This window comes from Macaca fascicularis, chromosome 13 (genome assembly GCF_037993035.2).
Source record: "Macaca fascicularis isolate 582-1 chromosome 13, T2T-MFA8v1.1".
In the NCBI taxonomy this organism is placed as follows: domain Eukaryota; kingdom Metazoa; phylum Chordata; class Mammalia; order Primates; family Cercopithecidae; genus Macaca; species Macaca fascicularis.
The window spans coordinates 98,173,848-98,201,748 of NC_088387.1; the positions used below are offsets into that span (position 1 = coordinate 98,173,848).

General features: G+C 46.9%; 1 protein-coding gene and 1 long non-coding RNA gene across 10 annotated transcripts; one reads left to right on the plus strand and one right to left on the minus strand.

Moving 5' to 3' along the window:
- Positions 1 to 1,077: 1,077 nt before the first annotated feature.
- LOC102140014 (uncharacterized) lies at positions 1,078 to 27,694 on the minus strand. 8 transcript variants are annotated; one of them, XR_012422633.1, is made up of 4 exons: positions 27,639 to 27,694; positions 22,691 to 22,770; positions 9,042 to 9,170; positions 1,078 to 1,352 (listed from the first exon to the last, which is right to left on the minus strand). It is a non-coding gene; the product is annotated as an uncharacterized lncRNA (long non-coding RNA). The 8 variants fall into 8 exon arrangements; XR_012422631.1 differs by having other exon boundaries at positions 27,514 to 27,669; XR_012422630.1 differs by lacking the exon at positions 27,639 to 27,694 and adding an exon at positions 27,456 to 27,570.
- On the plus strand, positions 18,580 to 26,936 carry TP53I3 (tumor protein p53 inducible protein 3). 2 transcript variants are annotated; one of them, XM_015433946.4, is made up of 6 exons: positions 18,580 to 18,683; positions 19,038 to 19,180; positions 20,517 to 20,784; positions 22,615 to 22,827; positions 24,431 to 24,627; positions 26,568 to 26,936. In XM_015433946.4, the coding sequence occupies exons 2-6, from the start codon at positions 19,043 to 19,045 to the stop codon at positions 26,790 to 26,792; spliced, it is 1,041 nt and encodes a 346-aa protein (XP_015289432.1). In that variant the 5' UTR covers positions 18,580 to 18,683; positions 19,038 to 19,042; the 3' UTR covers positions 26,793 to 26,936. The 2 variants fall into 2 exon arrangements, with proteins under 2 accessions (XP_015289432.1, XP_005576497.1); XM_005576440.5 differs by having other exon boundaries at positions 26,665 to 26,936.
- Positions 27,695 to 27,901: the final 207 nt, after the last annotated feature.

Consider the following 27,901-nt stretch of genomic DNA (forward strand, 5'->3'; position numbering starts at 1 on the left):
TTCTAACCCTGGCTCAGGACCTCTGGACAGTTCTAACCCTGTACCAGGAGCTCTAGACAGTTCTAACCCTGGCTCAGGAGCTCTGGACAGTTCTAACCCTGGCTCAGGAGCTGCCTTCAGGACAGTTGTGACACTCAACCCACCCCGTTCGATGGATTAATCTTGCCCAAGCCCAGCCCTGGCCAAGGCCCCTGCTGCTATAAAACCTCCGATGGCTCCTCACGCTCAGCGCCCTCCATGACTCAGGCCCCATGACCTTCAACCTGGTCTCTCCTCACACCCTCAGGGCACAGAGGGTTTATGTTTCCAAAGTCAACCCTGCGCCCTCCCATCCCCACGCCCTCACTGGCTCAGGATGCTCTGGTGTTGTTGCTACAGGAGGAGTGCAAGAAGGGGAGACCATGCTTATCCATGCCAGCATGGGCGATGTGGGCACAGCTGTCATCCAGCCGACCAGGCTGTTCAAAGCCGTCCCCCCAGTGATCATGAGCTCCAAGGAGAACATTCAAATGGCGCAGAAGCTGAGAGGCTGGGTGCTGCAGCTGGGTTCGATTATAAGAAGCAGGGCTTCTCTGGGGGCTCTGAAGGCCACACAGGGTGTGTGTGTGTGTGTGTGTGTGTGTGTGTGTGTGTGTGTGTGTATGTGTGTATGTTTGGAGGTTTTGTCCATGTGTTTGGAGGGGGTGTGTGTGTGTGTCTTTGGAGGGTATGTGTGTATGGGCCTGTGTGTTTGCAGGGTGTGCGTGTGTGTTCAGGCCTGTGTTTGGAAGGTGGGTGTATGTGTGCATGTGCATGGGCCTGTGTGTTAGGAGAGTGTGAGGGGGGCCTGTGTGTTTGGAGGGTGTGTGTGTGCGCATGCATGTGTGTGCGGGCCTCTGTGTTAGGAGGGTATGTGCATGTGTGTGTGTATGTGCATGTGCACGGGCCTGTGTGTTTGGAGGAGAGCCCAAGCTGATCCTGACTCCCTGGCTTAACCCTCCCTCTCTTATCCTATCCTCTCCCCTTTTGTAACCTTTCCTCCTCCTTTCTCTCCTCTATTAGTAGCTATCTATTGCTGCATAACAAATAACCCAAAACTTAGTGGCTTAAAACAATGCATATTATTATCCCCACCATTTCTGTGGGTCAGGAATCTGGGAGCAATTCAGCTGGGTCCTTCAGCTCCAGGTCTCTCTCAAGGCATCAGCCAGGCCTGTGGTCATTGCCAGGCTCACCTGGGGAGCAATCGGCCTGCAAGTTCACTCTCATGGCTGTCACAGGCTTCAGGCTCTTGTCAGATGTTAGCCAGAGACATCAGTTCCTTGACATATGAGCCTCTCCGTAGGGCAGCATGAAACATGGCCAGTGGTTTCCTTCAGAGAGAGCAAGCAAGAGTGAAAGAAAGTATCCCATGTCCCTTAGGGAAGCCACCACCTTTTGGTGACCTAATCTTGGAAGTGACATCCCATCACTTCTGCCACATCCTTCTTGTTAGAGGTATGCCTGTAAGTCCAATCCACACTCAAAGGGAGGGACCGGAAGGTGTAAATACTGGAAGGTAGAGGGTCATCAGGGGACCATTCTGGAGGCTGCCTGCCACATCTTCCTTCTCCTCCTCTGCATCCCAACCCTCTCTTCTTTCTCCTTTACAATCCCCACTCTCTACTGCATCTTTCACAAAGCCTGAAGATGGTCTAACCAATGGAAGCAAAATTATTAATTAGAACTAGAAAATATGTACCAAGGAAAGAAGAAAAAAACATGTTCATCATAAAGGTTAGTACAATAACTGTGAGCAAGTATTATGCATGATTCTGAGCTTTCTGGATGCCCAGCGAAGGAGGAGCAGGAAGAGAGAAGAAGGGGAAGAGAAGGAAGAAGGAGAAGAAAAAGAAAGAGGAGAAGGAGGAGAAAGAGGAGGAGAAAGGGGGAACAGTAGGAGAGAAGGAGAAGGGAAAGGGGAAGAAGAAGGAAAATGAGGAGGAGGAGGAGGAGGAGAAAGAAGAATGATTGGGACTCTCATACTTGTAAAGATTTGAGGGATCTCAACCATGGTGAGGATGAGTTAAAAAAAATATTTGGGTGGCTGGGCGCAGTAGCTCACACCTGTAATCCCAGCATTTTGGGAGGCTGAAGTGGGCAGATCACCTGAGGTTGGGAGTTCGAGACCAGCCTGGCCAACATGGTGAAATCCTGTCTGTACTAAAAATAAAATATTAGCCAGATGTAGTGGTGCACACCTGTAATCCCAGCTACTCAAGAGACTGAGGCATGAGAATCACTTGAACCTGGGAGGCAGAGCTTGCAGTGAGCTGAGATCACACCACTGCACTCCAGCCTGGGCCACAGACTGAGACTATCTAAAAAAAAAAAAGATTTGGAGAGTTCCTTGAAGCTCCAGGGGCTCCAGTACCCAAGGTGATTACATAGCTTTAATTACCAAAAAAGGAGGTGATTAAGGAGGAAGCTTACTGACTTTTCAGAGGAGAACAATACTCTTGCTCTCCAGAGAAAGTACTCAAGGCTGTGTTAGTCGATGTTTGGAACTATCATGAGACATATCTCCTTAGCTTGAGGTCTTCTGAAAGCCACATGGCTTAGCACTTCTCCCTCAGCTCTCCAGGAGAACTAAGTGCACCTTGCCTCCTAGATAGTGCTTTTGCTTCCCACTTTGTTTCCTGGGCCACAGGAGAATGTGCAAAACTAGATCCAGAGGGGAGGAGTTTGGGCATCTGCCTTCCCACGATATCTATGCCATTTCTACCTACTATCCAAGGTGTGGGTGTCAACGCGATCCTTGACTGCATTGATGGCTCCTGCTGGGAGAAGAATCTCCCCTGTTTAGCTGCAGATGGCCGATGGGTTCTGTATGGTGTCATGGGGGGAGCAGAAGTCAATGGACCCCTGCTTTCCAAGCTGTTGTGTAAGTGAGGAAGTCTGTGGGCCAGTCTGCTGAGGTCCAGGGATCAGAAGGTAGGTGACAGAGAGAGCTGAGCAGGTTCTGGGCACTGCTCTTGAGTTATGACTCTGACCTGCCCTGGCTTATAGAATTCCTGCTTATGAAGCTTTGCTGACATTGCCAGCTCTCCTTCCTCTGGGTGGGAACCTAAGGGTTAGCTTGACCCTTCCTCCCTCAGAAGTCTCATTTCCGCCACCTACTTCCTCATTTGACTCGGGCTGACTCCTCCTCTCTTCCAAGTCCAGGATACATATTGAGACTCCCATGCTTTTGGAGATTTGGGGGGTGGCAGGGTCCCTTGATATTCCAGGGGTTCCAGTGTCCAAGGGAATTTAGACTGATAAATGACCTTTCCTCATCCATGGTTTCGTCTGATCTCTTTGAGTCAAGGCTAGTACCAGGGCCAACCAGGCATTTTCCCCTCAAAGATTTTCCCCTCAAAGATGTATAAGGCCAAGGAGACCTCATCCTTATCCTGTTAATGGGCTGTTCTCTCTGCCTCAGCATAAGGAAATGTTGGTAAAGACCTTCATGGAGCAAGTCCTGGCCCACTTCTCCCCTGGGAGTGCTGTGCAGCTGCAGCCTGTCATCGATAAAGTCTTTGCCATGGCTGAGATTCAGAAGGCCCACTCTCACATGGAGGTCAACCAGAATGTGGGGAGAATTATCCTGGAGATGCCCTGACTCAAACACGGTGTGGCCCATGAGTGACACCAGCCTGAGGAGAACTGTCAGGGACAGGGTCAGGGATGTGGGAGTGTGGGGAGGCCTGGAGCTGGGCTGAGTTGGACCAGGGGGCGGGCTAGAGAGAACTGGGGCCAGGCTACCTCACAACAATGTTGAGAGAATTAAACTGAGATCACAGGGATAAGAGCACTGCGTGAGCTGTCAAATACATTGCAACAGGCAAGGTAGGAATCTTGTAGACTACAGGTAAGCTGCAGAGTGTTCATATATTATAAATATATTAAGACAGATTTTGGTGAGGGGAGGGGGCTGTTTTTTTTTTCCAATGGCTATACCCTAGGTCTGTTTGGCTATTCCCATAGCCAAAATTCTCATATTTGGGGGAATAAACTACATCCAATCTTCCCGCAGATTCAGGATAGTCCTTTGATCTTCAGAAATGGTCTAGGGATTCAGGCCAGTTCTGAACACCAAAGGACTAGCCTGAATTAACACACAGCCCTGGCCCTAATCCCTCCTCTGAGTTCCAGATGCATATATGGAACTGATGACTTGACACTTAGACATCTCAAAGGTACTTCTACTTTGACATGTTCAAAATTTAACACATAATCATCACCTACTATCTTGCTCCTCTCCTAGGATTTCCTGTCTCCATAAATAGCAAACCACCAATCCAGGTGCAAAATCCAGAAACCTAGAAGTCATCCTTGATACCCCTTCTCTCTCTCATCTTCAGGTCCAATGGGTCACCAAGTAGCCAATTTTCTTTTCTAAAATCTCTCTTATCTTTTCCTTTCTCTCCATTTCACCATCTCTCGCAATCCAAGCTGCTATCCATCTTTTACCTGGGCTATTGCAATATTGCAATGGTTTTCTAATTTATTTTCTTTCTTTCTTTTTTTTTTTTTTTTGAGACAGAGTCTCGCTCTGTCACCAGGCTGGAGTGCAGTGGCGCAATCTCAGCTTACTGCAACCTCCGCCTCCTGGGTTCAAGTGATTCTCCTGCTTCAGCCTCCCAAGTAGCTGGGACTATAGGTGCACACCACCACGCCTGGCTAATTTTTGTATTTTTAGTAGAGACAGGGTTTCACCATGTTGGCCAGGATGGTCTTAATCTCTTGACCTCCTGATCCGCCCGCCTCGGCCTCCCAAAGTACTGGGATTACAGGTGTGAGCCACTGCACCCGGCCTCTAATTTGTCTTCTTATACCCACTCTTTTCTCTTGTAATCCATATTCTATGCAGTAGTAAAAGTGATCTCTTCAAAATGCAAATTTAATCATGTCACAGCCTTGCTCAATATACTTCCGTAGCCTTCCACTCTTGGTAGAGCAGTAATAAGAACCTCACAGGCCAAGAAGTCTTTGTATAGACTGACCCATGCCTGTCTCTGCAGCCCCGTTTTCTACCACGGCTCTCCCTCCCGCCATAGGCCCTTCAAACATAATTTTTAATCTCAGATCTCTCTACCACAATCCAAATATCCATCAAGAGGGGACTAAGTTAATAAATTATGATACATTCACATAATAGAGTACTATGTAACTATATAAAGACATGGGAACTGCTGTAATCTCCAGAATATGTTGTTAAGTGAAAAAAGCGAGGTACGCAATAAGGAATATGATTTGCTACCTTTTATCTTAGAAAAGGGAATTTATGAACATAAGTGTGTATGTGTATACACACACACACACACACACATTTTCTTATATTTTCTCACAGGAGAATAAAAAACAAAGGTGTTTCAGCCAAGTTCAAGAATGGTGAAAACAAATTTCAAGGGAAAAAAAGGCCAGGTGTAGCTGCTCATGTCCATTATCCCAACATTTTGGGAAGCTGGGGCAGGAGTTCTCGACTAGGGCAACATAGGGAGATCCCATCTTTACAAAAAAAAAAAAAATCTAAAAATTAGCCAGGTGTGGTACCACACACCTGTAGTCCCAGCTATTTGGGAGGGTGAGGTGGGAGCAACATTTGAGCTCAGGAGGTAGAGGCAGTGAGCTGTGATCATACTCCAGCCTAGGCAACAGAGTGAGACTCTGTCTCAAAAAAAAAAAAAAAAAAAAAAAAAAAAACCCTAAGGGAAAGCAATGTTCACCTTCATGAGGAGGAGGAGACAGAATGGAAGGGATGGGTGTAGGAGCTAGACTCCTCTGAATTACTTTGTTTTGAAAATTTGATTTGGGTACCATATAAATGTTCTACATGAATATGAAACAAAATTAAAAATGTAAAAAAGGAATCCCTAAAATCAAAATTAAAGAAATATACTGAGGCTGAGCACGGTGGTTCATGCCTGTAATCCCAGCACTTTGGGAGGCCAAGGAGAGAGGATCACCTGAAGTCAGGGGTTCAGCTTGGCCAACATGTTGAAACCCCGTCTCTATAAAAATACAAAAAGTTAGCTGGGCATGGTAGCTGGCACCTGTAATCCCACCTATTGGGGAGGCTGAGGCAGGAGAATCACTTCAACTTGGGAGGTGGAAGTTGCAGTGAGCCGAGATCGCGCCATTGCACTCCAGCCTGGGCAACAAGAGCAAAACTCCATCTCAAAAAAAAAAAAAAAAAAGGAAATATACTGAATTGTATTTCTAATTAATAGATTAGCCACACAGAAAGGAATAATTTCAACTAATGTGAAATTAAGAACACAATAACTTGCTGGGTGCAGTGGCCCACACCTGTAATCCCAGAACTTTGGGAGGCTGAGGTGGGTGGATCATCTGAGGTCAGGAGTTTGAGACCAGCCTGGCCAACACGGCGAAACCCTGTCTCTACTAAAAATACAAAACTTCGCTGGGCGTGGTGGCAGGCACCTGTAACTCTAGCTACTCAGGAGGCTGAGGCAGGAGAATCCCTTGAACCTGGGAGGCAGAGGTTGCAGTGAGCTGAGATCATGCCATTGCACTCCAGCCTGGGCGACAGAGTGAGACTCTGTCTGAAAATAAATAAATAAATAAATAAATTAATTAATTGAATGAACTTGACTGTATGTTCTTATTTGGGGATATAGCCTATGAACAAAAAGATACCAAGAAAATTTTAAACTTTCAATAATTGTTACTATAAATAAGTATACTGGCTATACTGGCAGGGCACAGTGGCTCATGCTTGTAATCCCAGCACTTTGGGAGGCTGAGGTGGGAAGATTGCTCAAGCTCAAGAGTTGGAGACTAACTTGGGCAACATGGCAAGACCTCATCTCTACAGGAAAAAAAAAAAAAAAAAAAAAAAAAGCCAGGTGTGGTGGCATGCACCTGTATTCCCAGCTAGTCAGGAGGCTGAGGCAGAAGAGTCAGTTGAGCCTAGGAGGTAAAGGCTGCAGTGAACTATGATTACACCACTGCACTCCAGCTTGGGTTGAGAACAAAACCCTATCTCAACATCAATAAAAATAAGTATACCTATATCATTAGAAGCCATGATTTTCAGGAGAAAAACCTCAAAGAAGTTGTTAGGCCAGGTGCAGTGGCTCACACCTGTAATCCCAACTCCTTGGGAGGCCAAGGCAGGCGAATCACTTGAGGTCAGAAGTTCGAGACCTGTCTGGCCAACATGGTGAAACCCTGTCTCTACTAAAAATACAAAAATTAGGCTGGGTGCAGTGGCTCATGCCTGTAATCCCAGCACTTTGGGAGGCTGAGGTGGGCAGATCACGAGGTCAGGAATTCGAGACCAGCCTGGCCAATATGGTGAAATGCCATCTTTACTAAAAATACAAGAATTAGCTGGGTACAGTGGCAGGCGCCTGTAATCCCAGCTACTCGGGAGGCTGAAGCAAGAGAATCGTTTGAACCCAGGAGGTGGAGGTTGCAGTAAGCTGAGATTGCACCATTGCACTACAGCATGGGCGACGGGTGAGACTCTTATCTCAAAAAAAAAAAAAGAAAGAAAGAAAGAAAAAAAAACATTAGCCGGGCGTAGTGGCGCAGGACTGTAATCCCAGCTACTTGGGAGGCTGAGGCATGAAAATCACTTAAACCCGGAAGACAGAGTTTGCAGTTAGCCAAGATTGTGCCACTGCTCTCTAGCCTGGGCAACAGAGTGAGACTCTGTCTCAAAACAGAAGAAAAAAACAAGAAGTTAAGTTAAAGCCCTATAGCCCTCCATGTAAATTGAAATTATCATAATTCTTGATGCATTTTCTCTTAAAAAATAAAAAGATATTTTCTAGCTCTATCCATTGAGAAGGACTAGAAGCCTCTTGTTATTGTTTCTAGTTCTTCTCAATGGATAGAGCTAGAAAATATCTATCTCAGCAATGAGCACCCCTTGTATATAGACTGTAGTCTCTAAATACCATTTTCCAATCACAGGAACCCAGGCTCTGTTGAGAAATGATTGATGCCAGATTTGAGGCAGGAAATGCACAAGATGAGGCTGAAACATCTGTCTAACCAAAACGCAGGGCCCACTGGCCAAATACGAGACAATTTGAGCCTTAAAAAGAATAACTTGAATGGCTTGAAACACGTAAGTTATACTTAAGTCTATGAGCACATAACTGATTTTTTTAAAATTCATTGATCACCTTTGGAAGATGATTATTATTTTGAAGCTTGGCAAATAACATTTATCATGTCTTTTTTGTATGTTCAAGCTATATATCTCAGAATAACCAAATAATTGATGAAAGAATAGAAAGCTCTAATGAAATAATCTACACCCTTGCTTGTTAGAAATCCAAAATTTCTAACCATCACGTGAAGAAGCTTGAACTAGTCTGCCAGAGAATGAGACCAGGCAGAGAATCGCTTGAACCCAGGAGGTAGAGGTTGCAGTGAGCCGAGATCACACCACTGCACTCCAGCCTGGGAAACAGAACAAGACTGGGGGGAAAAAAAAAGAAAGAAAGAGAGAAAGAAAGAGAGAGAGAGACAGAAAGAAGGAAGGAAGGAAGGAAGGAAGGAAGGAAGGAAGGAAGGAAGGAAGGAAGGAGAGAGAGAGAGAGAGAGAGAAAGGGGGGGAAAAAAAAAGAAAGAAAGAGAGAAAGAAAGAGAGAGAGAGACAGAAAGAAGGAAGGAAGGAAGGAAGGAAGGAGAGAGAGAGAGAGAGAGAGAGAGAGAGAAAGAAAGAAAGAAAGAAAGAAAGAAAGAAAGAAAGAAAGAAAGAAAGAAAGAAAGAAAGAAAGAAAGAAAGAAAGGAAGGAAGGAAGGAAGGAAGGAAAGAAAGAAGAAAGGAAGGGAGGGAGGGAGGGAAGAAAGACAGAAAGGCAAAATGTATTATTTTGTGTTGTTGAAGAGAGAAAAAAAATGCAAAATATCATGCTTCATTCCAGACCTACTGAATCAGAACATACACTTTAACAAGACCCCCGGTGATACATATTTTATTAGTCTGTTCTTGCATTGCTATAAAGAACTACCTGAGATTGGGTAATTTATAAATAAAAGAGGTTTAACTGACTCACAGTTTCATAAGCTGTACAGGAAGCATGGCTAGGGAGGCCTCAGGAAACCCACAATCATGCAGAAGGCAAAGGGGAAGCAGGCACGTCTTACATGGCTGGAGAAGGAGAAACAGAGAGAAGGGGGAAGTACTACACACTTTTATAAACAACCAGATCTCTTGAGAACTCACTATTACGAGAACAGTAATCCCCACAATCAAAACACCTCCCACTATGCTCCTCTTCCAACATTGGGCATTGTAATTCAACATGAGATTTGGGCAGGGACCCAGACCAAACCTATATTGCAAATGCACAATAAAGTTGGAGAGGCACCTATCTAGACAATGATTATCAATAGCTAATGAAACAATTAGGCAGAAAAGTTAATGGGGGAACTTCATACCGAAGTAAGCCAATTGACAATACCTGAACCCAATAATGTCTTTTTTTTTTTTTTTAGACAGAGTCCTGCTCTGTCACCCAGGCTGTAGTGCAGTGGCACGATCTCGGCTCACTGCAACCTCCACCTCCTGGGTTCAAGCGATTCTCTGCCTGGTCTCATTCTCTGGCAGACTAGTTCAAGCTTCTTCATGTGATGGTCAGAAATTTCCCAGCAGCAAGAGAGGGCAAGCCCAACTTTTCATTGTTCCCTTGGTGGAAGCAAGTCATATTGTCAAGTCCAAAGTCAACGTGTTAGGGGACTAGAAAAGGGTGCAGGTGTGGTTACAGGGAGGAGTGATTCTTTGGGGCCATGAGTGTAGCAATCTACCTCAATTTTTGTCTTAATTTAAAATTATTACTTAATTTATTTTACATAGTTCCCCATATAAAGTGCTTAAAAGTTATATTCTTTCCCTTTATTCCTTTTTTATTTTGTTCCCTACCTCCTCTGACAGTATCCTCTCCAAAGTAAGCCAAAATTATCGAGTATATATACATACATATATAGTTATATATAATTACATAGAAAAAGAGTCTATATTTTTTCCATGCTCATATCACTCATGTAAGTGTGGCGGGGGGCAGGGTATGTATATGGTGTGTGTGTGTGTGTGTGTGTGTGTGTGTGCGCATAAAATCATGTATATGTGTATAGGGATGTTTTATTATTGTTTTACCACAATGTTACTCTGGTTAAACAAACGCTTCACAGAAATCCCTCGATGTCAACTGCTATAGCTCTAGTTCATTTTTCAAGTGGATGCATAGAGTTCACGATTTATCCAGCCATTCCCTTAGTGATGGGATCTACTTTGTTTCTAAATTTTTGTTACTATGATCAATGCTGCAATAAACATCTCTGTACATACATCTGTATAATTGGTGTGTTTTATTTCTACAGGACAAACTCCTTAGAAGTAAGTTTCAAACTGTCATTGTTACTATCACTATTAGTGATAGTAATGAACAAATAGTGATAACAAAGAAAATAAATTTTTTTCCTTTTTTTTTTTGAGATGGAGTCTTGCTCTGTCGTCTGTCGCCCAGGCTGGAGTGCAGTGGCGCAATCTCCACTCACTGCAAGCTCCGCCTCCCGGGTTCATGCCATTCTCCTGCCTCAGCCTCACATGTAGCTGGGACTACAGGCGCCCGCCACTGCGCCTGGCTAATTTTTGTATTTTTAGTAGAGACGAGGTTTCACCGTGTTAGCCAGGATGGTCTCAATCTCCTGACCTCGTGATCCGCCTGCCTCGGGCTCCCAAAGTGCTGGGATTACAGGCATGAGCCACCGCACCCGGCCTTTTTTTTTTTTTTTTTTTTTGAGACAGGGTCTTACTCTGTCACCTAGGCTGGAGTGCAGTGGCGCAATCTTGGCTCACTGCAACCTCCACCTCCCAGGCTCAAGCAAGTCTCCTGCCTCAGCCTCGCGAATAGTTGGGATTACAGGCACGTGCCACCACTGCCCAGCTAATTTTTGTATTTTTAGTAGAGACAGGGTTTCACCATGTTGGCCAGGCTGGTCTAGAACTTCTGACCTCAAATAATCCACACACCTTGCCCTCCCAAAGTGGTGAGATTACAACCATGAGCCATCATGCTCAGCCAATTCATTTTCTGACATCTGGTAATTTAAGTCTTCCCTACTATTCCTTTTTTTTTTTTTTTTTTTTTTTTGAGACAGAGTCTTACTGTGTCTCACTCCCAGGCTGGAGTGAAGTGGCATGATCACTGCAAGCTCTGCCTCCCAGGCTCATGTGATCTTCCCATCTCCCAGCCTCCCAAGTAGCTAGAACTACAGGCACATGCTACCACGCCTGGCTAATTTTTTTGTAGGGATGGGGTTTTGCTATGTTGCCCAGGCTGGTCTTGAACTCCTGAGTTCGGGTGATCTGCCCACCTCGGCCTCCCAAAGTGCTGGGACTACAGATGTGAGCCACCACTCCCAACCCTACTATCCTTTTCATATATTTCTTGGCCATTTGGGGGAATTTGTTCTTCCACATACACTCTAACACCATTTTATCCAATCAAAAAATATACTGTTGGCATTAGAACCAAATTTATAATGAATTTGTATACTAATTTGGTAAAACTGACATTTTGGGTACTGTATTCTCATCTAAAAACATGGTACTGTTTCATTTGTTCAGATCTTGTTTCTGTTCTTTGATATAGTTTTACAGTCTTCATTATATAATTTTTGTATCTTCCTTGTTAAATACATTGCTTATCCTTTTACAGCTTGTACTGTAAAAGGGTTATTTTCCTCATTTTTATTAATATTTCTAGTTGCTTAGCTGAAGTAGAATAAAGCCATTGATTCTGGTGTATGTAGCTTGCATCTGGACAGCCTTACAAACTATCTCATTATCTCAAACAAAAATGTTTGCTTCATTTTAAAAATTAGCATCTCTTGTGTTTTCTAAGTCTACAATCATAACAACAAAAGGAGACTGGTTTATCACTTTTCCAGTATTTTTATCTATTACCTCCTTTTTTGTCTTATTGTATTGACTAAAACTTCCAAAGTAATGTTAAATAATAATGTCAGCCTGGACAACATGGCATAACCTCATATCTACAAAACAAACAACAAACAAACAAACAAAAACTATCTGGGTGTGGTGGCTCAAGCCTGTAGTGCTAGTTACTGGGGAGGCTGAGGTGGGAGGTTCAATTGAACCCATACCAAGGCTGCAGTGAGCTATGATCACAACACTGCACTCCAGCATGGGCAATGGAATGAGACCTTGTCTTTTTAAAAAAGTCTACTATACTTTCCTTTTATCCCTATTTTGCTTGGAAGTTTTATAATGAATGGCTTCTAGGTTTAATCAATGCCTTTTTGGCCTCTATTGATTGGCTCATATGGTGCTTTCTCCTTTAATTTGTTGATGTTTTGGGGTTGTATTGATAGACTTTCCAATACTGATTTTGTATAGTCATAGGGAATGTAAGTTGCTGAATTCCATTTGCTAATTTTTTTTTTTTGAGGTGGGAGTCTGTCTCTGTCACCAAGGCTGGAGTGCAGTGGTGTAATCACAGCTCACTGCAACCTCCACTTCCCAGGTTCAAGCAATCCTCCTGCCTCAGCCTCCCAAGTACCTGGGACTACAGGTGTGTACCACCACGCCCGGCTAATTTTTGTATTTTTAGTAGAGATGGGTTTTCACCATGTTGGCCAGGCTGGTCTTGAACTCCTGACCTCAACTGATCCACCTGCCTTGGCCTCTCAAAGTGCTGGGATTACAGGGTTAAGCCACCGTGCCGGCCCCTGCTAATTTTTTTTTTTTTTTTTTTGAGATGGAGTCTCACTCTGTAACCCAGGTTGGAGTGCAGTGAGGCAATCTCGGCTCACTGCAAGCTCCACCTCCGGGGTTCACGCCATTCTCCTGCCGCAGCCTCCAGAGTAGCTGGGACTACAGGCTCCCGCCACCACGCCTGGCTACACCCGGCTAGTTTTTTGTACTTTTAGTAGAGATGGGGTTTCACCGTGTTAGCCAGGATGGTATCGATCTTCTGACCTCGTGATCCACCCGCCTTGGTCTCCCTAAATGCCAGAATTACAGGCATGAGCCACCATGCCTGGCCTTTTTTTTTTTTTTTTTTTTTTTTTGACGGAGTTTTGCTCTTGTTCCCCAGGGTGGAGTGCAATGGCACAATCTCGGCTCACCGCAACCTCTGCCTCAAGCGATTCTCCTGCATGCGCCACCACACCCGGCTAATTTTGTATCCTTGCTAATTTTTTAAAGCAATTTTTATCTTTATTAACAAGCCTTTGCTGCAAAAATAAACTACCCCCAAATCTTAACAGCTTACAACAGCAACAGCTTACAACAACAAATGTTTAGTTCTTCCTTGGTTGTGACTCTGCTAGGCTGGTCCCAAGACAATAGGTTGGATTCGGGGCTACCCTGAGTGTTTCTCACTCAGGGACAAGCTGAAATAGAGGCTATCGGTGGGTGGCAGGAGGGTAAGGGGACTGATGGAAACTGACCATGCCTTCCTCACTCATCACTGACCAAAGTAAGAGACAGGGCCAAACCCAACATCAACAGAATGAGAGGAAAATACTCCACCCATTGGGTAGAAAGGAGTAATCTTGCTGAAAAATCTTCCATTTTTTTCTAGACTTTACAACTTGTTGCTGCAGAGTTTCACGTAATTTAATTTATTCTTCTTTTAATCACTCCTACATCTGTGGTTATATCTCCTTTCTCATTCCCAGTCTCTCAGACTTTGGCTATCTCTTGTTCCCCAGCTCTAACTCACAATACATTTTCATTCACGTTACTGCTTTTTATAAAGAACAAGCTGGGACTACAGGCGCCCACCACCACACCCAGCTAATTTTTGCATTTTTAGTAGAGATGGGGTTTCATCATGTTGGCCAGGCTGGCCTTGAACTCCTGACCTCAAGTGATCCACCCCTCTCAGCCTCCCAAAGTGCTGGGATTACAGGTGTAAGCCACCGCAGCCAGTCCATTTCCCAACTTTCATAATTGGATACATTTCTACTAAATACAATTTTTCCCCGTATCTGGGAAACCACACTGTTTCTACGCTCTCACACAGAACACTTTGTTTCTGACACTAGATATGCAGGTTTTATCCCACATCAACCAATTCTCTGACACAGGCTGGGTGTTCCACAATTCAATTCTGACACTCTCTACCTGGAGTTAGTGTCAGATCTCACAGATTAAGGGCTCAATCCCACAAGGTTGCCCCCATTAAAGATGCCAACTGCAAATCCAAGCCTCCTAAATCAGGGATTCTCATGTCTCCCTCCTTGGATTTGATAATTTGCTAGAATGGTTCACAAAACTCAGGGAAACATGTTTACTAGTTTATTATTATTATTATTATTATTTTATTTTATTTTTTTTTTTTTTTGAGACGGAGTCTCGCTCTGTCTCCCAGGCTGGAGTGCAGTGGCCGGATCTCAGCTCACTGCAAGCTCCGCCTCCCGGGTTCACGCCATTCTCCTGCCTCAGCCTCCCGAGTAGCTGGGACTACAGGCGCCCGCCACCTTGCCCGGCTAGTTTTTTGTATTTTTTAGTAGAGGCGGGGTTTCACCGTGTTAGCCAGGATGGTCTCGATCTCCTGACCTCGTGATCCGCCCGTCTCGGCCTCCCAAAGTGCTGGGATTACAGGCTTGAGCCACCGCGCCCGGCCTGTTTACTAGTTTATTATAAGGAATATTATAGGCTGGGCATGGCGGCTCACGCCTGTAATCCCAGCACTTTGGGAGGCCGAGGTGGGCAGATCACTTGAGGTCAGGAGTTCAAGACCAGTCTGGCCAACATGTCGAAACCCTGTCTCTACTAACAATACAAAAATTAGTTGGGCTTGGTGGTGCACACCTGTAATCCTAGCTACTTGGGAGACTGAGGCAGGAGAATCACGTAAACCTGGGAGACAGAGGTTGCAGTGAGCCGAGATCACACCATCTCATTCCAGCCTGGGCGACAGAGCCAGACTCTGCCTCAGAAAAAGATATAGGAAAGTAGATAGATAGATACATAGATAGATAGACAGATTATAAAGTGATGAACAGCCGGGTGAAGAGGTATGCAGAATGAGGTCCAGAAGGATCCCAAGTGCAGCAGCCTCTGCCCCCAAGGCATTGGGGTACACCACACCACCTTCCCATGGTAGATGTGTTCACCAGCTGGGAAGCTCACCAAATTTCATTGTTCCAGAGTTTTTAGGGCCAGGCACGGTGGCTCACACCTCTAATCCCAGCACTTTTGGAGGCCGAGGCAGATGGATCTCCTGAGGTAAGGAGTTCGAGACCAGCCTTGCCAACATGAAGAAACCCCATCTCTACTAAAACCACAAAAATTGGCCGGACCTGGTGGCTCACGGCTGTAATCCCAGCACTTTGGAAGGCCAAGGCAAGCGGACTGCCTGAGCTCAGGAGCTCACGAACAGCGGGCTTTTGTAAAACCGTGGGCTGGTAAAACCCTGTCTCTACTAAAATACAAAAAATTAGCTGGGCGTGGCCGCATGCGCCTGTAGTCCCAGCTACTTGGGAGGCTGAGGCAGGAGAATTGCTTGAACCTGGGAGGCTGAGGTTGCAATGAGCCGAGATCACGCCATTGGACTCCAGGCTGGGTGACAGAGTGAGACTCTGTCTCAAAAAAAAAAAAAAAAAAAAAAAAACCCACAAAAATTACCCTGGTGTGGTGGCTCACACCTGTAGTCCCAGCTACTGGGGAGGTTGAGGCAGGAGATTCGCTTGAACCCAGGAGGTGGAGGTTGCAGTGAACTGAGATCAGGCCACTGCACTCCAGCCTGGGCAACAGAATGACTCAGTCTCAACAACAACAACAAAAAAGAGTTCTTATAGTACGTAACCTCCAGTCCCTGCTTCCCCTTCCCAGGGTCTTTCTGGTTACAAGCTCATCCTGAAGTTATCTAGGGCCCCCACCCTAAGTCACTTTATTAGCATAAACTTGAGTGTGCTCATAAGGGTTTGTTATTAATATAAAAAGTCACTTCTATCACATACAAAATTCCAAGGGTTTTAGGAGCTCTGGGCAAGAACAAAATATTATGATAAACGACGCTTATTGGCCAGGCAGAGTGGCTCATGCCTACAATTCCAGTTCTTTAGGCTGAGGTGGGAGAATTGCTTGAGTCCAGGAGTTCATGACCAGCCTGGTCAACGTAGCAAGACCCTATATCTAGTTAAAAACAAAAGAAAATTAAAAAAGAAAGAAAGAGATGTTTATCCAGTAAATAACAGAGGTTTTAGGAGTGCTATTGCAGGAACCCAGGACAAAGACCAAAAATATGTTTTGTTTTTTTTTTTGAGACAGAGTCTGGCTCTGTGGCCCAGACTGGAGTGCAGTGGCGTGATCTTGGCTCACTGCAAGCTCCGCCTCCTGGGTTCACGCCATTCTCCTGCCTCAGCCTCCTGAGCAGCTGGGACTACCGGCACCTGCCGCACCCGGCTAATTTTTTGTATTTTTTGGTAGAGATGGGGTTTCATTGTGTTAGCCAGGATGGTCTCGATCTCCTGACCTCGTGATCCACCCGCCTCGGCCTCCCAAAGTGCTGGGATTACAGGCATGAGCCACCGCGCCTGGCCAAATATATGTTTCTTATTACACACTGCAAGATTACATCGACCAAGGGCTCACCAAGATAAAATCTTAGGTACTTTCAACTCCTAGTTTTACTGGGAGACTTTAGTATACTTAGTGGTTGGTATTATTATAATTTTTTTTAAAGTAATTCCTTGCATTTTAAAAGTTCTTATTTAACACTTACATTACACATTCCCCATCTATCTTAATCCATTCCATTTTCTTAATCCAATCAGTTTTAGTGTAGATTTTTGCAAAGTTCACTATTTACGACTATTTCCTTTCCATCTGCCTCTGTTCTAGGACATTTATTATTTGGTTCAAACCTTTCCTCAATTTTGGACAGATGCATATCCAGATGATGCGTCTCTGAATCCTTATACATCCTCAAACATGCTTTTTGCCCTAACGAGTGAATTATATCTTAATGGGGTATATTGAGTTACAGTCCTTTTCTTCTAGTCAATAGAGGCTAGTCTACTCTCTTCTAGTTTCCAGATTGCAGATAGCAACTTGCTGGGCACAGTGGCTCATATGTGTAATCCTAGCACTTTGGGAGGCTGAGGCCAGAGGATTGCTTGAGCATAAGAGTTTGAGACCAGCCTGAGCAACATAGTGAGACCCCTACACTACAAAAAAGAGAGAGAGAGAAAGGTGGGGGGAAGGAAGGAAGGAAGGGAGGGAGGGAGGAAGCCTTTTTTATTTTTTAACCAATTGTGGGTAACTTATTCTTTCCACACTTGTTAGAACCTGAAATTTTATAAAATATAGGCATGCATTTTTGTTCTCATGAATCCATCCTTTAGTGAATGTTTTCAATCTGATAATCTGGTAGAATTTAGGAAAACTGTATTCTTTTATTTGTTTAACTATTGAATCTTCTTCATCCATTCCTCTTCCTCCTTCTAAAATTCCTGTTATTCTTATAGCAGGGTCTCTTGAATTTTTCCTTAAGTCCCATCATTTTATTATTTCCATCTCTATAGGCTTTTGCTCTGTTGTGTTAAATAAATAATTATTCAATGATCCTTGTTAAAGCGCATTAAGGAAGACTTTATTTAGCACCATCACTGCAACAACCCATTGCAGTGGAGGAGACAGGTCGGGATCAACTCTGAATGCATCATGGACAAGTGGGAATGTATAGCCAAGGGGCAGTGTTGGGGGTCAGTGGATGGAAAAGAAGAGCAATCAGGGGTAAGGGGGATTCTATCTAAACTGACTTAACAGGATTCTTACTGAAGACAGGCCAGGGTGGTCGGATATCACTTGGGGGATGGTGGAGGATGAGGAACTTGATCAGATATTGAGGGTGATCAGATGTCAAGGATGGGAGGTTCTTACTAAAACAGGAATTTACAAGGAGTGCTATGGATATGTAGTGGGGAGGAGGCCAGGGATGCTGTTAAACATCCTACAATGCACAGGACAATCTCGTACAACAACGAACTAGCTAGTCCAAAATGTCAACAGTACTGAGGTTGAGAAATCGTCATGTAGCTTACGGATATAGCTTTTACCAGGTCAAAATCACCAGTATCCTTCTCCTGGGGCTGAACCTCTCCCCCGGGACTGTCAGGAGGAGGGGGCGTGATAAGGATCCCAGGACTGCGTTTTGCCTTCCTTCCCCACCCCCACTCTCAACGGCTCCTTTCTCTTCTCTTAGCAGCACCCAGCTTGCCCACCCATACTCAAGATGGGCAGGATGCCAGCCTGCTACATAAATGTGCCAAAAGCCTGGCCTTGCCTGGAAAATGGACCGATTCGCCTGCCGAGAGTTTGGGTCTCGTTCTCTAGAGAGAAGGAAGTCTCCTCTCCTTGCAGTGAGAGCTAGAATCGCACTTTCTGCCAAGCTGAGAGAAAGACTCTTTTCCAGAGACTAAAAGGACAAGAAAATCTGATTTGCTTGCTTCTAACTTTGCGTTTTAAAGGGGGGAGGAGGAAAGAGAGGGAGGGTGGTTCTGCTTAGCCCCACCCCTCCGGCTGCCCCAAGTCCCGCCGTCCATTCCGGTGGAGGCAGAGGCAGTCCCGGGACTCTGGGGCTCGTGCTGTGCCACCGGGACCCGCAGGAGCCAGAACCGCTCGGCGCCGCCTGGTGCACGGGAGGGGAGCCGGGCCAGGAGTAAGTACCTCATACGGGCACCGGGGACCCGGGTAGGGCTGGGGGATTCCAACTCAGAGGGAGTGTGATTTGCCTGATCCTCTTCGGGGTTGTCCTGCTCTGCCGCATCCAGCCCTGTACCGCCATCCCACTTCCCGCTGTTCCCATCTGTGTTCTGGGTGGGATCGGTCTGGAGGCGGTCGACGACTTCCCAGGCAGGAGCTCGGGGCAGAGGCCGGGTCCGCGGGAGACCAGGGCAGCGAGGCGCTGGCTGGCAGGGGACGCCGCGGTGCCAGCCTGAGGCTGGGCTGCTCCGCGAGGATGCAGCGGCCCCTGCCCTGCTCTGCCCTGTCCTGTTCTGCCCTGTGTCCTCAGAGAACATGTTAGCCGTGCACTTTGACAAGCCGGGAGGACCGGAAAACCTCTACGTGAAGGAGGTGGCCAAGCCGAGCCCTGGGGAGGGTGAAGTCCTCCTGAAGGTGGCGGCCAGCGCCCTGAACCGGGCGGACTTAATCCAGGTACCCAGGGCTCAACTGTGCCGGGTTGGGCGGGACTGCCTCTCAACAGCATTCAGTGGACATTGATGAGACGTGAAGGCGTGCACCACCCCACACCCAGCAGGCACATGCGCTGGGGCTTCCCAGACCTAAACCCAGGGCTCCCCTTTTGTTCATACAAAACAAGGGGTAGTATTTGCAAAGCAGAATCCACCCCAAGCTAATCCGTAGCCACTCAGGCCTCCAGATAAGGAGGGCAGAACTAACATTGTTGTGGGGTGTGGGCGCACTTACTCCCCAGGTTACCCTGTTCATCCTCTTCCTTCTACAGATAAGGAAACTGAAGGTCGGCCAGGTTAAGCAGTATGCCTAAGGCCATGACATTAGCAAGCAGAAGAGCTGGGATTCAAGCTGAGGTCTTTGTGGCTCTAAGGACCTCTTAACTCTTTCCACTCTGAGAGTCCCAGAGCTGACAGCTGGCAGTACTCTATAAGACTTTTCTTCTGTCTGCTACTGATTTACTGACCTGGGCCCGCTGCATTGGTTGTGGTCATTCAGAAATGTGCATCAGAATCCCCTGGGGCACAAAAGAAACGTGATGGGGGCCCAGGCACATGTACTTTGAAATACTCCTCAGGTGGTTCTGCCACACACTCCTGGTTAAGTCCCTCTGCTCTACAGCTTCTGAGGACTGGGGTGAGTGAGCACAGAGCCTAGCACTTGATGCATGGGAACCATCATCAAGGTTCCTAATCCCACGACTATTTTTTCCCCTGTCTGGGACTCAGTTTCTCCATCTGTAAAGCAAGGGGTTCAGATGAGGTAAATAGCTAAGGACTCTACCAGTGATAACATCCACTGATCATGTGACCTCCAGTTTATTTGCATAAAACTAATGGCCTCTCCTTTCTCTTCTCCTGACTTACAAAAACCTGACTTCATCCTGAAATTTATTTCTGAAAAAAAAAGAGAGGGCCGGGCGCGGTGGCTCAAGCCTGTAATCCCAGCACTTTCGGAGGCCGAGACGGGTGGATCACGAGGTCAGGAGATCGAGACCATCCTGGCTAACATGGTGAAACCCCGTCTCTACTAAAAAATACAAAAAACTAGCTGGCTGTGGTGGCGGCGCCTGTAGTTCCAGCTACGGGGAGGCTGAGGCAGGAGAATGGCAGGAACCCGGGAGGCGGAGCTTGCAGTGAGCCGAGATTGCCCCACTGCACTCCAGCCTGGGCAACAGAGTGAGACTCCGTCTCAAAAAAAAAAAAAAAAAAAGAGGGGATATTGCAAGAGGGGCCAGGGGTGGTGACACACAGATTTCTGATCATGCTCACCACTTAGTGCACTTCTTTTTCTGCAGAGAGAAGGCCAGTATGACCCACCTCCAGGAGCCAGCAACATTTTGGGACTTGAAGCATCTGGACATGTGGCAGAGCTGGGGCCTGGCTGCCACGGACACTGGAAGATCGGGGACGCAGCCATGGCTCTGCTCCCCGGTGGGGGCCAGGCTCAGTATGTCACTGTCCCCGAAAGCCTCCTCATGCCTATCCCAGAGGGATTGACCCTGCTCCAGGCTGCGGCCATCCCGGAGGCCTGGCTCACCGCATTCCAGCTGTTACATCTTGTGGGTGAGGAGGCCTCCATGCTCACTCCACACAATGTGGCTCAACACCTTCATAAATCAGCCACCTTGAATCCCAGCAATCCTCCAGGGCACTCCCAGGCCCTGCTGTACCACCTGTACTGTCAGGTCCTCAGACCATGTTAGAAGGGTTTAATGTTGAGGCTGAGAATCATGGTTAGCAGATAGAAGGTCTGGATAACACTAGATAGGAGACCTCTGTACATCTTAACCCCAGAGGCTCAGCAGCAGTCCCAGCTTCTCAAAATCATGCTGAGCTTCTCCCTGGTGTCCCAGTGCAACAGAAGGGGCCAATTGACTCATTTATTCCTCCTCAATCCCATTAAGGACAGTCAAGAACTCACATAAGGGAATCTAAGAAGACTTGGTCCTTGCCTTTAGACAGTGCAGTGTGACTGAGAAGGCAACATATGCATAAGATCAGATGACCATAGAGTTTAGAAGGATAGCCCTGTCTCTAACTACAATAGAAACTGGAGATGGGAAAAGATGGTGTGGACAAGGGTAGTCAGAAGGCTTTTTGGAAGAGAAAGCTTTGAAGGGTGGGTAGACTTGTGAAGGACATAGGCATGCCAAGGTGGCCTAAGAAAGAGTATCGGCCAGGCAAGGTGGCTCACATCTATAATAGTAGCAGTTTGGAAGACAGCTCACTTGAGCCCAGGAGTTTGAGACCAGCCTGGGCAACATGGCAAAACCCTGTTTCTACACAAAACACAAAAATTAACCAGGCATGATGGTGCACGCCTGTTGTCTCAGTTACTCAGGAGGCTGAGTTGGGAGGATCACCTGCGCCCAGGAAGGTCAAGGCTGCAGTGAGCCATGATCATGCCACTGTACTCCAGCCTGGGCAGTAGAGTGAGACTCTGTCTCAAAGAAAAAGTAAGAGTGGGCCGGGCCTCAGCTTACCTTGGAAGGCCAAGGCAGGCGGATCACGAGGTGAGGAAATCGAGACCATCCTGGCTAACACAGTGAAACCTCGTCTCTACTAAAAATACAAAAAATTAGCCGGGCGTGGTGGCGGGTGCCTATAGTCCCAGCTACTCAGGAGGCTGAGGCAGGAGAATGGCGTGAACCCGGGTGGGTGGAGCTTGCAGTGAGCTGAGATCACGACGTTGTATTCCAGCCTGGGTGACAAAGCGAGACTCTGTCTCAAAAAAAAAAGGAAAGAGTATCAAGGTGAGACCAGCCACTGCACTCAGTAGTGAAGGATGACTATTGTGATTTGTGAAAAATGAGGCTGGGGCTAGATCATGGTGTCCTTGAATATCAAGCTGTCTGGACTCAACGCAAAAGCCAATGGAGAAGCACTTTACATTTTGAGGAGGAATAACGTAATAAAAGTGCCATCTTAGGAAGAAGAGCCTGGTGGTTATCTGTTACCTGGATCAGGAAGACCAGCTGGAGGCATTTCAGGCTCTACAAGGACTGGCTTTGGGTGGTGGGTGACCATGGGAATGGTAGTTGTTCTTACTTATTCAGGTGTAGGTCAGAGATGTGCATTTTGGTGTTATATCATAGATAAAATAGAGATTATGGATGTGACTGCTTATAGCCCTGTTTCAAAAGGCTGTTTTCCACTTTAGCCAGAGGAAATAAGACAAAAAAGGACTGTCAGTATGCTTTTTCTTTCTCCAAAGAACAAGACAGTTTGTATTTGAGTCACAGTGTCCCACCCCCACCCCACCAAATAAAAAAGGAAAAGCAAAAGATCGATTTGGCATTTGGTGCAACGGCCAGGTGATCTTGATAAAATATGTCTGTGTGGGGAATATGTAGTAGTTGCAAAGTAAAGAGAACCCTGTACTTTCTGTCACAGGAAACGTTCAGGCTGGAGACTATGTGCTAATCCATGCAGGACTGAGTGGTGTGGGCACAGCTGCTATCCAACTCACCCGGATGGCTGGAGCTATTCCTCTGGTCACAGCTGGCTCCCAGCAGAAGCTTCAAATGGCAGAAAAGCTTGGAGCAGCTGCTGGATTCAATTACAAAGAAGAGGATTTCTCTGAAGCAACACTGAAATTCACCAAAGGTAAACAACTGTTTCTACAGTTCAGCAGGAATTTAAGAGATGATTAAATAAAATCCCCACCAGTCTCAAAGTTGCCAATGCCGTCTATCAGTCTTACCTCTACTAAGTGCTCAACAGCTGCCCTGGCCAAATTCTAGTACTATGGTATTTGACCACTGGAGACAGGCAGTCATATTTATATCTAAGATGGTTTCCATGTGCATTCTTGCAAGAGATAAGATTCATCCACACTTTAGACCACGCAGACTTGGTCTAGAATTATCCAGCACCTTTTCTTCCCAACCAGCCATTCTACACTTAGTTAATAGGAGGCTTGGAGGCAGAGACAAGTTTGGAGCCGGGCATGGTAGGGTTGGGTGATAGCACCCTAAATGAGTGAGTAGATGTGCACACTGCTGTATTCCAAAGCCAGATGTGTCTATTTTTGGCTCATCCCTTTCCATTTTTCTTTTCTTTCTTTTTTTTTTTTTTGAAATGGAGTCTCGCTCTGTCACTGAGGATGGAGTGCTGTGGCTTGATCTCGGCTCACTGCAACCTCTGCCTCCCAGGTTCAAGCAATTCTTCAGCCTTAGCCTCCTGAGTAGCTGGGATCATGGGTGCACCACCACACCCAGCTAATTTTTGTATTTTTAGTAGAGATGGGGTTTCACTATGTTGGCCAGTCTGGTCTTGAACTCCTTACCTCAGGTGATCTGCCTGCCTCAGCCTCCCAAAGTAATGGGATTACAGGCATGAGCCACCGCGCCTGGCCTCCATTTTTCATGTGAGTAGGAAAGGAGGGCTGGGCACTGTGGCTCACGCCTGTAATCCCAGCACTTTGGGAGGCCGAGGCGGGTGGATCACGAGGTCAGGAGATCGAGACCATCCTGGCTAACATGGTGAAAACCCCATCTCTACTAAAAATACAAAAAATTAGCCGGGCGAGGTGGCAGGCGCCTGTAGTCCCAGCTACTCGGGAGGCTGAGGCAGAAGAATGGCGTGAACCCGGGAGGCAGAGCTTGCAGTGGGCTGAGATCGCGCCACTGCACTCCAGCCTGAGCGACAGAGCAAGACTCTGTCAAAAAAAAAAAAGAAAGAAAGAAAGAAGGAAGGAAGGGAGGGAGGGAGGGAGGGAAGAAGGAAGGAAGGAAGGAAGGAAGGAAGGAAGGAAGGAAGGAAGGAAGGAAGAAAGGAAGGAAGGAAAGGAGAGATGAAACTAAAGTTAGAAAGCCTATAATTCCAATAACCCAGTGCGGATACTTCCTAACTTCTATGTGAACAACTAGCCTAGGTTGGGCCTCCTGTATTCTGTTTTAAATCATGTCTGGGTGTCAGTGGGACTGTACTTATTTTGGCATGAGAGGAGACTCTAGGCCATGGTGCCCCATTTCCCTCTTGCTATAGCTAGGCATCATAAAGGGTGATCTTCACACATGCTATGATAGAGTTCCGCTATCTAAACTCCATTTACAACAGTTCTTCAAGCAGTGTTTCTAATTCCAACCTATAGATTTACCACTTGTATCTGTATTTATGTCTATAATCCACAAATATACCATGGTATCTTATTTTGTACCAAGCTTTCTATATCTGACTAGCATCACAAATCTGTTTCCTATGGAAGGTGCTGGAGTTAATCTTATTCTAGACTGCATAGGCGGATCCTACTGGGAGAAGAACGTCAACTGCCTGGCTCTTGATGGTCGCTGGGTTCTCTATGGTCTGATGGGAGGAGCTGACATCAATGGGCCCCTGCTTTCAAAGCTACTTCATAAGCGAGGAAGTCTGATCACCAGTTTGCTGAGATCTAGGGACAATAAGGTGAGTACATGAATGAAAAGAAAACATGTGATTTAACCCAGAAAAGTGTGGTTCATTTACATTACCCCGAGAAAGGAAGCTCTACCTTAGGTTAGGAAGGTTAGTTTCTATGAAGAAATCTCCCCCTCTGAAGATAAATAGGGAACCCGATTTCAGAGAACTGATTCAGATTGGTCGATAGAGGCTTCAGTATCATGAAAAGAAGTGTAGTTGGTGCTTCATGCGCTATCTGAACATTCTAATAGAATGAACAAAGCACTGACCATATTAGGAAGTATTTCGAGTAGTTCCAAGACTTTGTTTTCAAAGGCAGAATTCATCTCAGTGTGTTAAGAAAGACTCTTAAGTGAGTAAAAAATAAGTAAGCCTTGGCCTTCAACAGATTATAGGTTCCATGCCGGGCACAGTGGCACTTGCCTGTAGTCCCAGGTACTTGGAAGGCTGAGGTGGAGGATTGCTTGAGTCCAGGAGTTTCAAGGCTGCAGTGAGCTATGATTGCACCTGTGCATAGACACTGTACCCCAGCGTGGGCAACATAGCAAAAACACATCTCAAAAAAAAAAAAAAAAAAAAAGATTATATGCTCCTGAAATATTCCATCTGGCAGTCTAGCAGGTACCAGCTTTGGGAATGTTTCCACCATAGGGTTTTGCACCAGCTGAGGGGACAGGAGAACTTAAGCATCCTTTTTGCACTGAGCCTATATGAGTCCTATCTGTGGCTGCCTCCTGGGTGAAGACCGTTTATTTAAAAACAATTCTTGGCCAGGCGCGGTGGCTCATGCCTGTAATCCCAGCACTTTGGGAGGCTGAGGCGGGCGGATCACGAGGTCAGGAGATCGAGACCATCCTGACTTAACACGGTGAAACCCCGTCTCTACTAAAAATACAAAAAAATTAGCCGGGCGTGGTGGCGGGCGTCTGTAGTCCCAGCTACTCGGGAGGCTGAGGCAGGAGAATGGCGTGAACCCGGGAGGCGGAGCTTGCAGTGAGCCGAGAGCCGAGATCGCACCACTGCTCTCCAGCCTGGGCCGCAGAGCGAGACTCCGTCTCAAAAAAAGAAAGAAAAAAACAAAAACAAAAACAAACAAACAAAAAAACAATTCTTAGGCTGTCAGTGATACTAACATTTTACTTCAGGCTTCAGTCTTTATCTGGTACAGAACAGAAGTTACACATTTGGAGGTACAGGGGAGCCAGAGATCACCTGTAACCCCCCTTTACCTCCTATGTGGTCTCTTCGGCTGGATCTAGAAACCAAATTGATAACAGCAGATTGACAGGAGAAAAGCATGTCTTTTTTTTTTTTTTTTTTTTAATGGAGACAGGGTCTTACTCTGTCACCCAGGCTGAAGTCCAGTGGCACAATCAGCCTCCTAGGTAGCCAAGACAAAGGCATACCACCATGCCTGGCTTGTATTTTTTATAGAGACGGTTTCACCATGTTGCCCAGGCTGATCTCAAACTCCCAGGCTCAAGTGATCTGGCCAAAGTAAGATGCTTTTGTAATTTTTAGACAAAGAACAATAAATTTGAGAAGAAATAAGGCAAAATCGGGCTAGGGATAGTAAATTTCTAGGGAAGTCACTAGGAGATATATGGGGGTGGGGGGCGTAAAACTAGTGGAAGATAAGGGTTACTTCCTTAAGTTTATTTATTCAGTTCCACTGTAGCCCTGTTTCCAGTCTCCGGTGATAAAGGCTATTTTCTTGCCCTAGTATGGGGAGGGTGCCCCTCCCACAGGAATCTTTATGACTTGCTACATGCAAGAAGAGACAGGTCAGCTATCCTTTTCTGAAACTACAATTTCTCCAATGTTTTCACCTCAAAATAAACAATATACCTATCAGACATATTCTGAGATGGCACATCACTCCTTCAGGGGTATTGCACACACATGCTAGGAAGTGAGGGGTTAAGTGTCCCCGTGTTCTTTTTCAGATATGTGGTTTCAGAGAGAGCAAGAAGGCTGAGGAGGATGAGGAGGGCGGGGTGAGGCTCTCTCCCCAGGCTGATGCTCTCCTTTCCCTTGTCTTAGTACAAGCAAATGCTAGTGAATGCTTTCACGGAGCAAATTCTGCCTCACTTCTCCACGGAGGGCCCCCAACGTCTACTGCCGGTTCTGGACAGAATCTACCCAGTGACCGAAATCCAGGAGGCCCATAAGTACATGGAGACCAACAAAAACCTAGGCAAGATCGTCCTGGAACTGCCCCAGTGAAGGAGGAGTGGGCAAGACAGGACGCGGCCACCTCAGGCCTTTCTAGAGCAAACCTGGAGAAGATTCACAATAAACAGGCAAGAAACCCGGTGCTTCCTCCAGAGCCGTTTAAAGTTGGTCTAAGGAAATAAAGAGTGGACTGGAAGGGTGGCACGCGGACTGCGGCCGCCGCGGCGGGGTTGGGGAGGGAGTCCGGCGGGCGTCGCAGCGGGGATTTCAGAGGCCCGATCAGCTGAGGCTCCACCTGAGCGCCCCTCCAAGGTCGGAGGTTCTGGGTATAGTTACAGCGTCAGCCGTGACACAAGCCGCCAGAACCCCGCAGACTCCGCCTTGAGCACGGCTAGAGGCTCAGGCCCACCATCGCGTCTCCCGCACCTGCCCGCGCGCCCCGCACGGGCACCACAGCAGGCCCTGGCCCTACCGGCTACTCACCTGGGCCCCACCCCACCTCTCGCCGCCCTCCTCAGCCCCCACCACCTCCCGCTACACATCTGGGCTCCGCTGCACCTCCACCACCCTCCTCAGGCCCGGACCACTTCCCCTACTCACCTGGGCCACACCCCACCTCTCACCGCCCTCCTCAGGCCCCGCCCCCTCCCGCTACTCACTTGGGTCCCGCCCCAGCTCATCTCGCTCCTCAGGCCCCGCTTCCTCCCCGATACTCACTTGGGCCCAGCTCCAGCTCTCAGCACCCTCCTCAGGCCCCGCCCCCTCCCGCTACTCACTTGGGCCCCTCCCTATTTGTCATAACCCTCCTCAACCCCCGCCTCCTTCGCTCCCCAATTACTCACCTGGGCCCCGCCCCAGCTCACCGCCCTCCTCAGGCCCCGCCCCCTCCGCCCGACTCCCTTTGGTCAGGGAGGGCCTCCCCTACCGGAACATCCCGCCTTTTGGAGGCTACGCCCCGCCCTTTACGCTACAGAGCCCGGAAGTGTCTTGAACTCGCGTTTCCATCTTCCGGCCTCGCGTCTCTCTCAGGCTCGGTTTTACCCGGGAGTGTATTGGAAGGGGGCTGCTACGTCAGCGCGTCTCGGCGTGAGACAGCGCTATTCCG

What these genes read in the sequence shown, in the direction of transcription:
- TP53I3 (XM_015433946.4), top strand. Translation starts at nt 19,043, where the DNA reads ATGTTAGCCGTGCACTTTGACAAGCCGGGAGGACCGGAAAACCTCTAC. An exon ending in AACACTGAAATTCACCAAAG is followed by an intron (nt 22,828 to 24,430) that starts GTAAACAACTGT and finishes TTCCTATGGAAG; the next exon opens with GTGCTGGAGTTAATCTTATT. An exon ending in TGAGATCTAGGGACAATAAG is followed by an intron (nt 24,628 to 26,567) that starts GTGAGTACATGA and finishes GTTCTTTTTCAG; the next exon opens with ATATGTGGTTTCAGAGAGAG.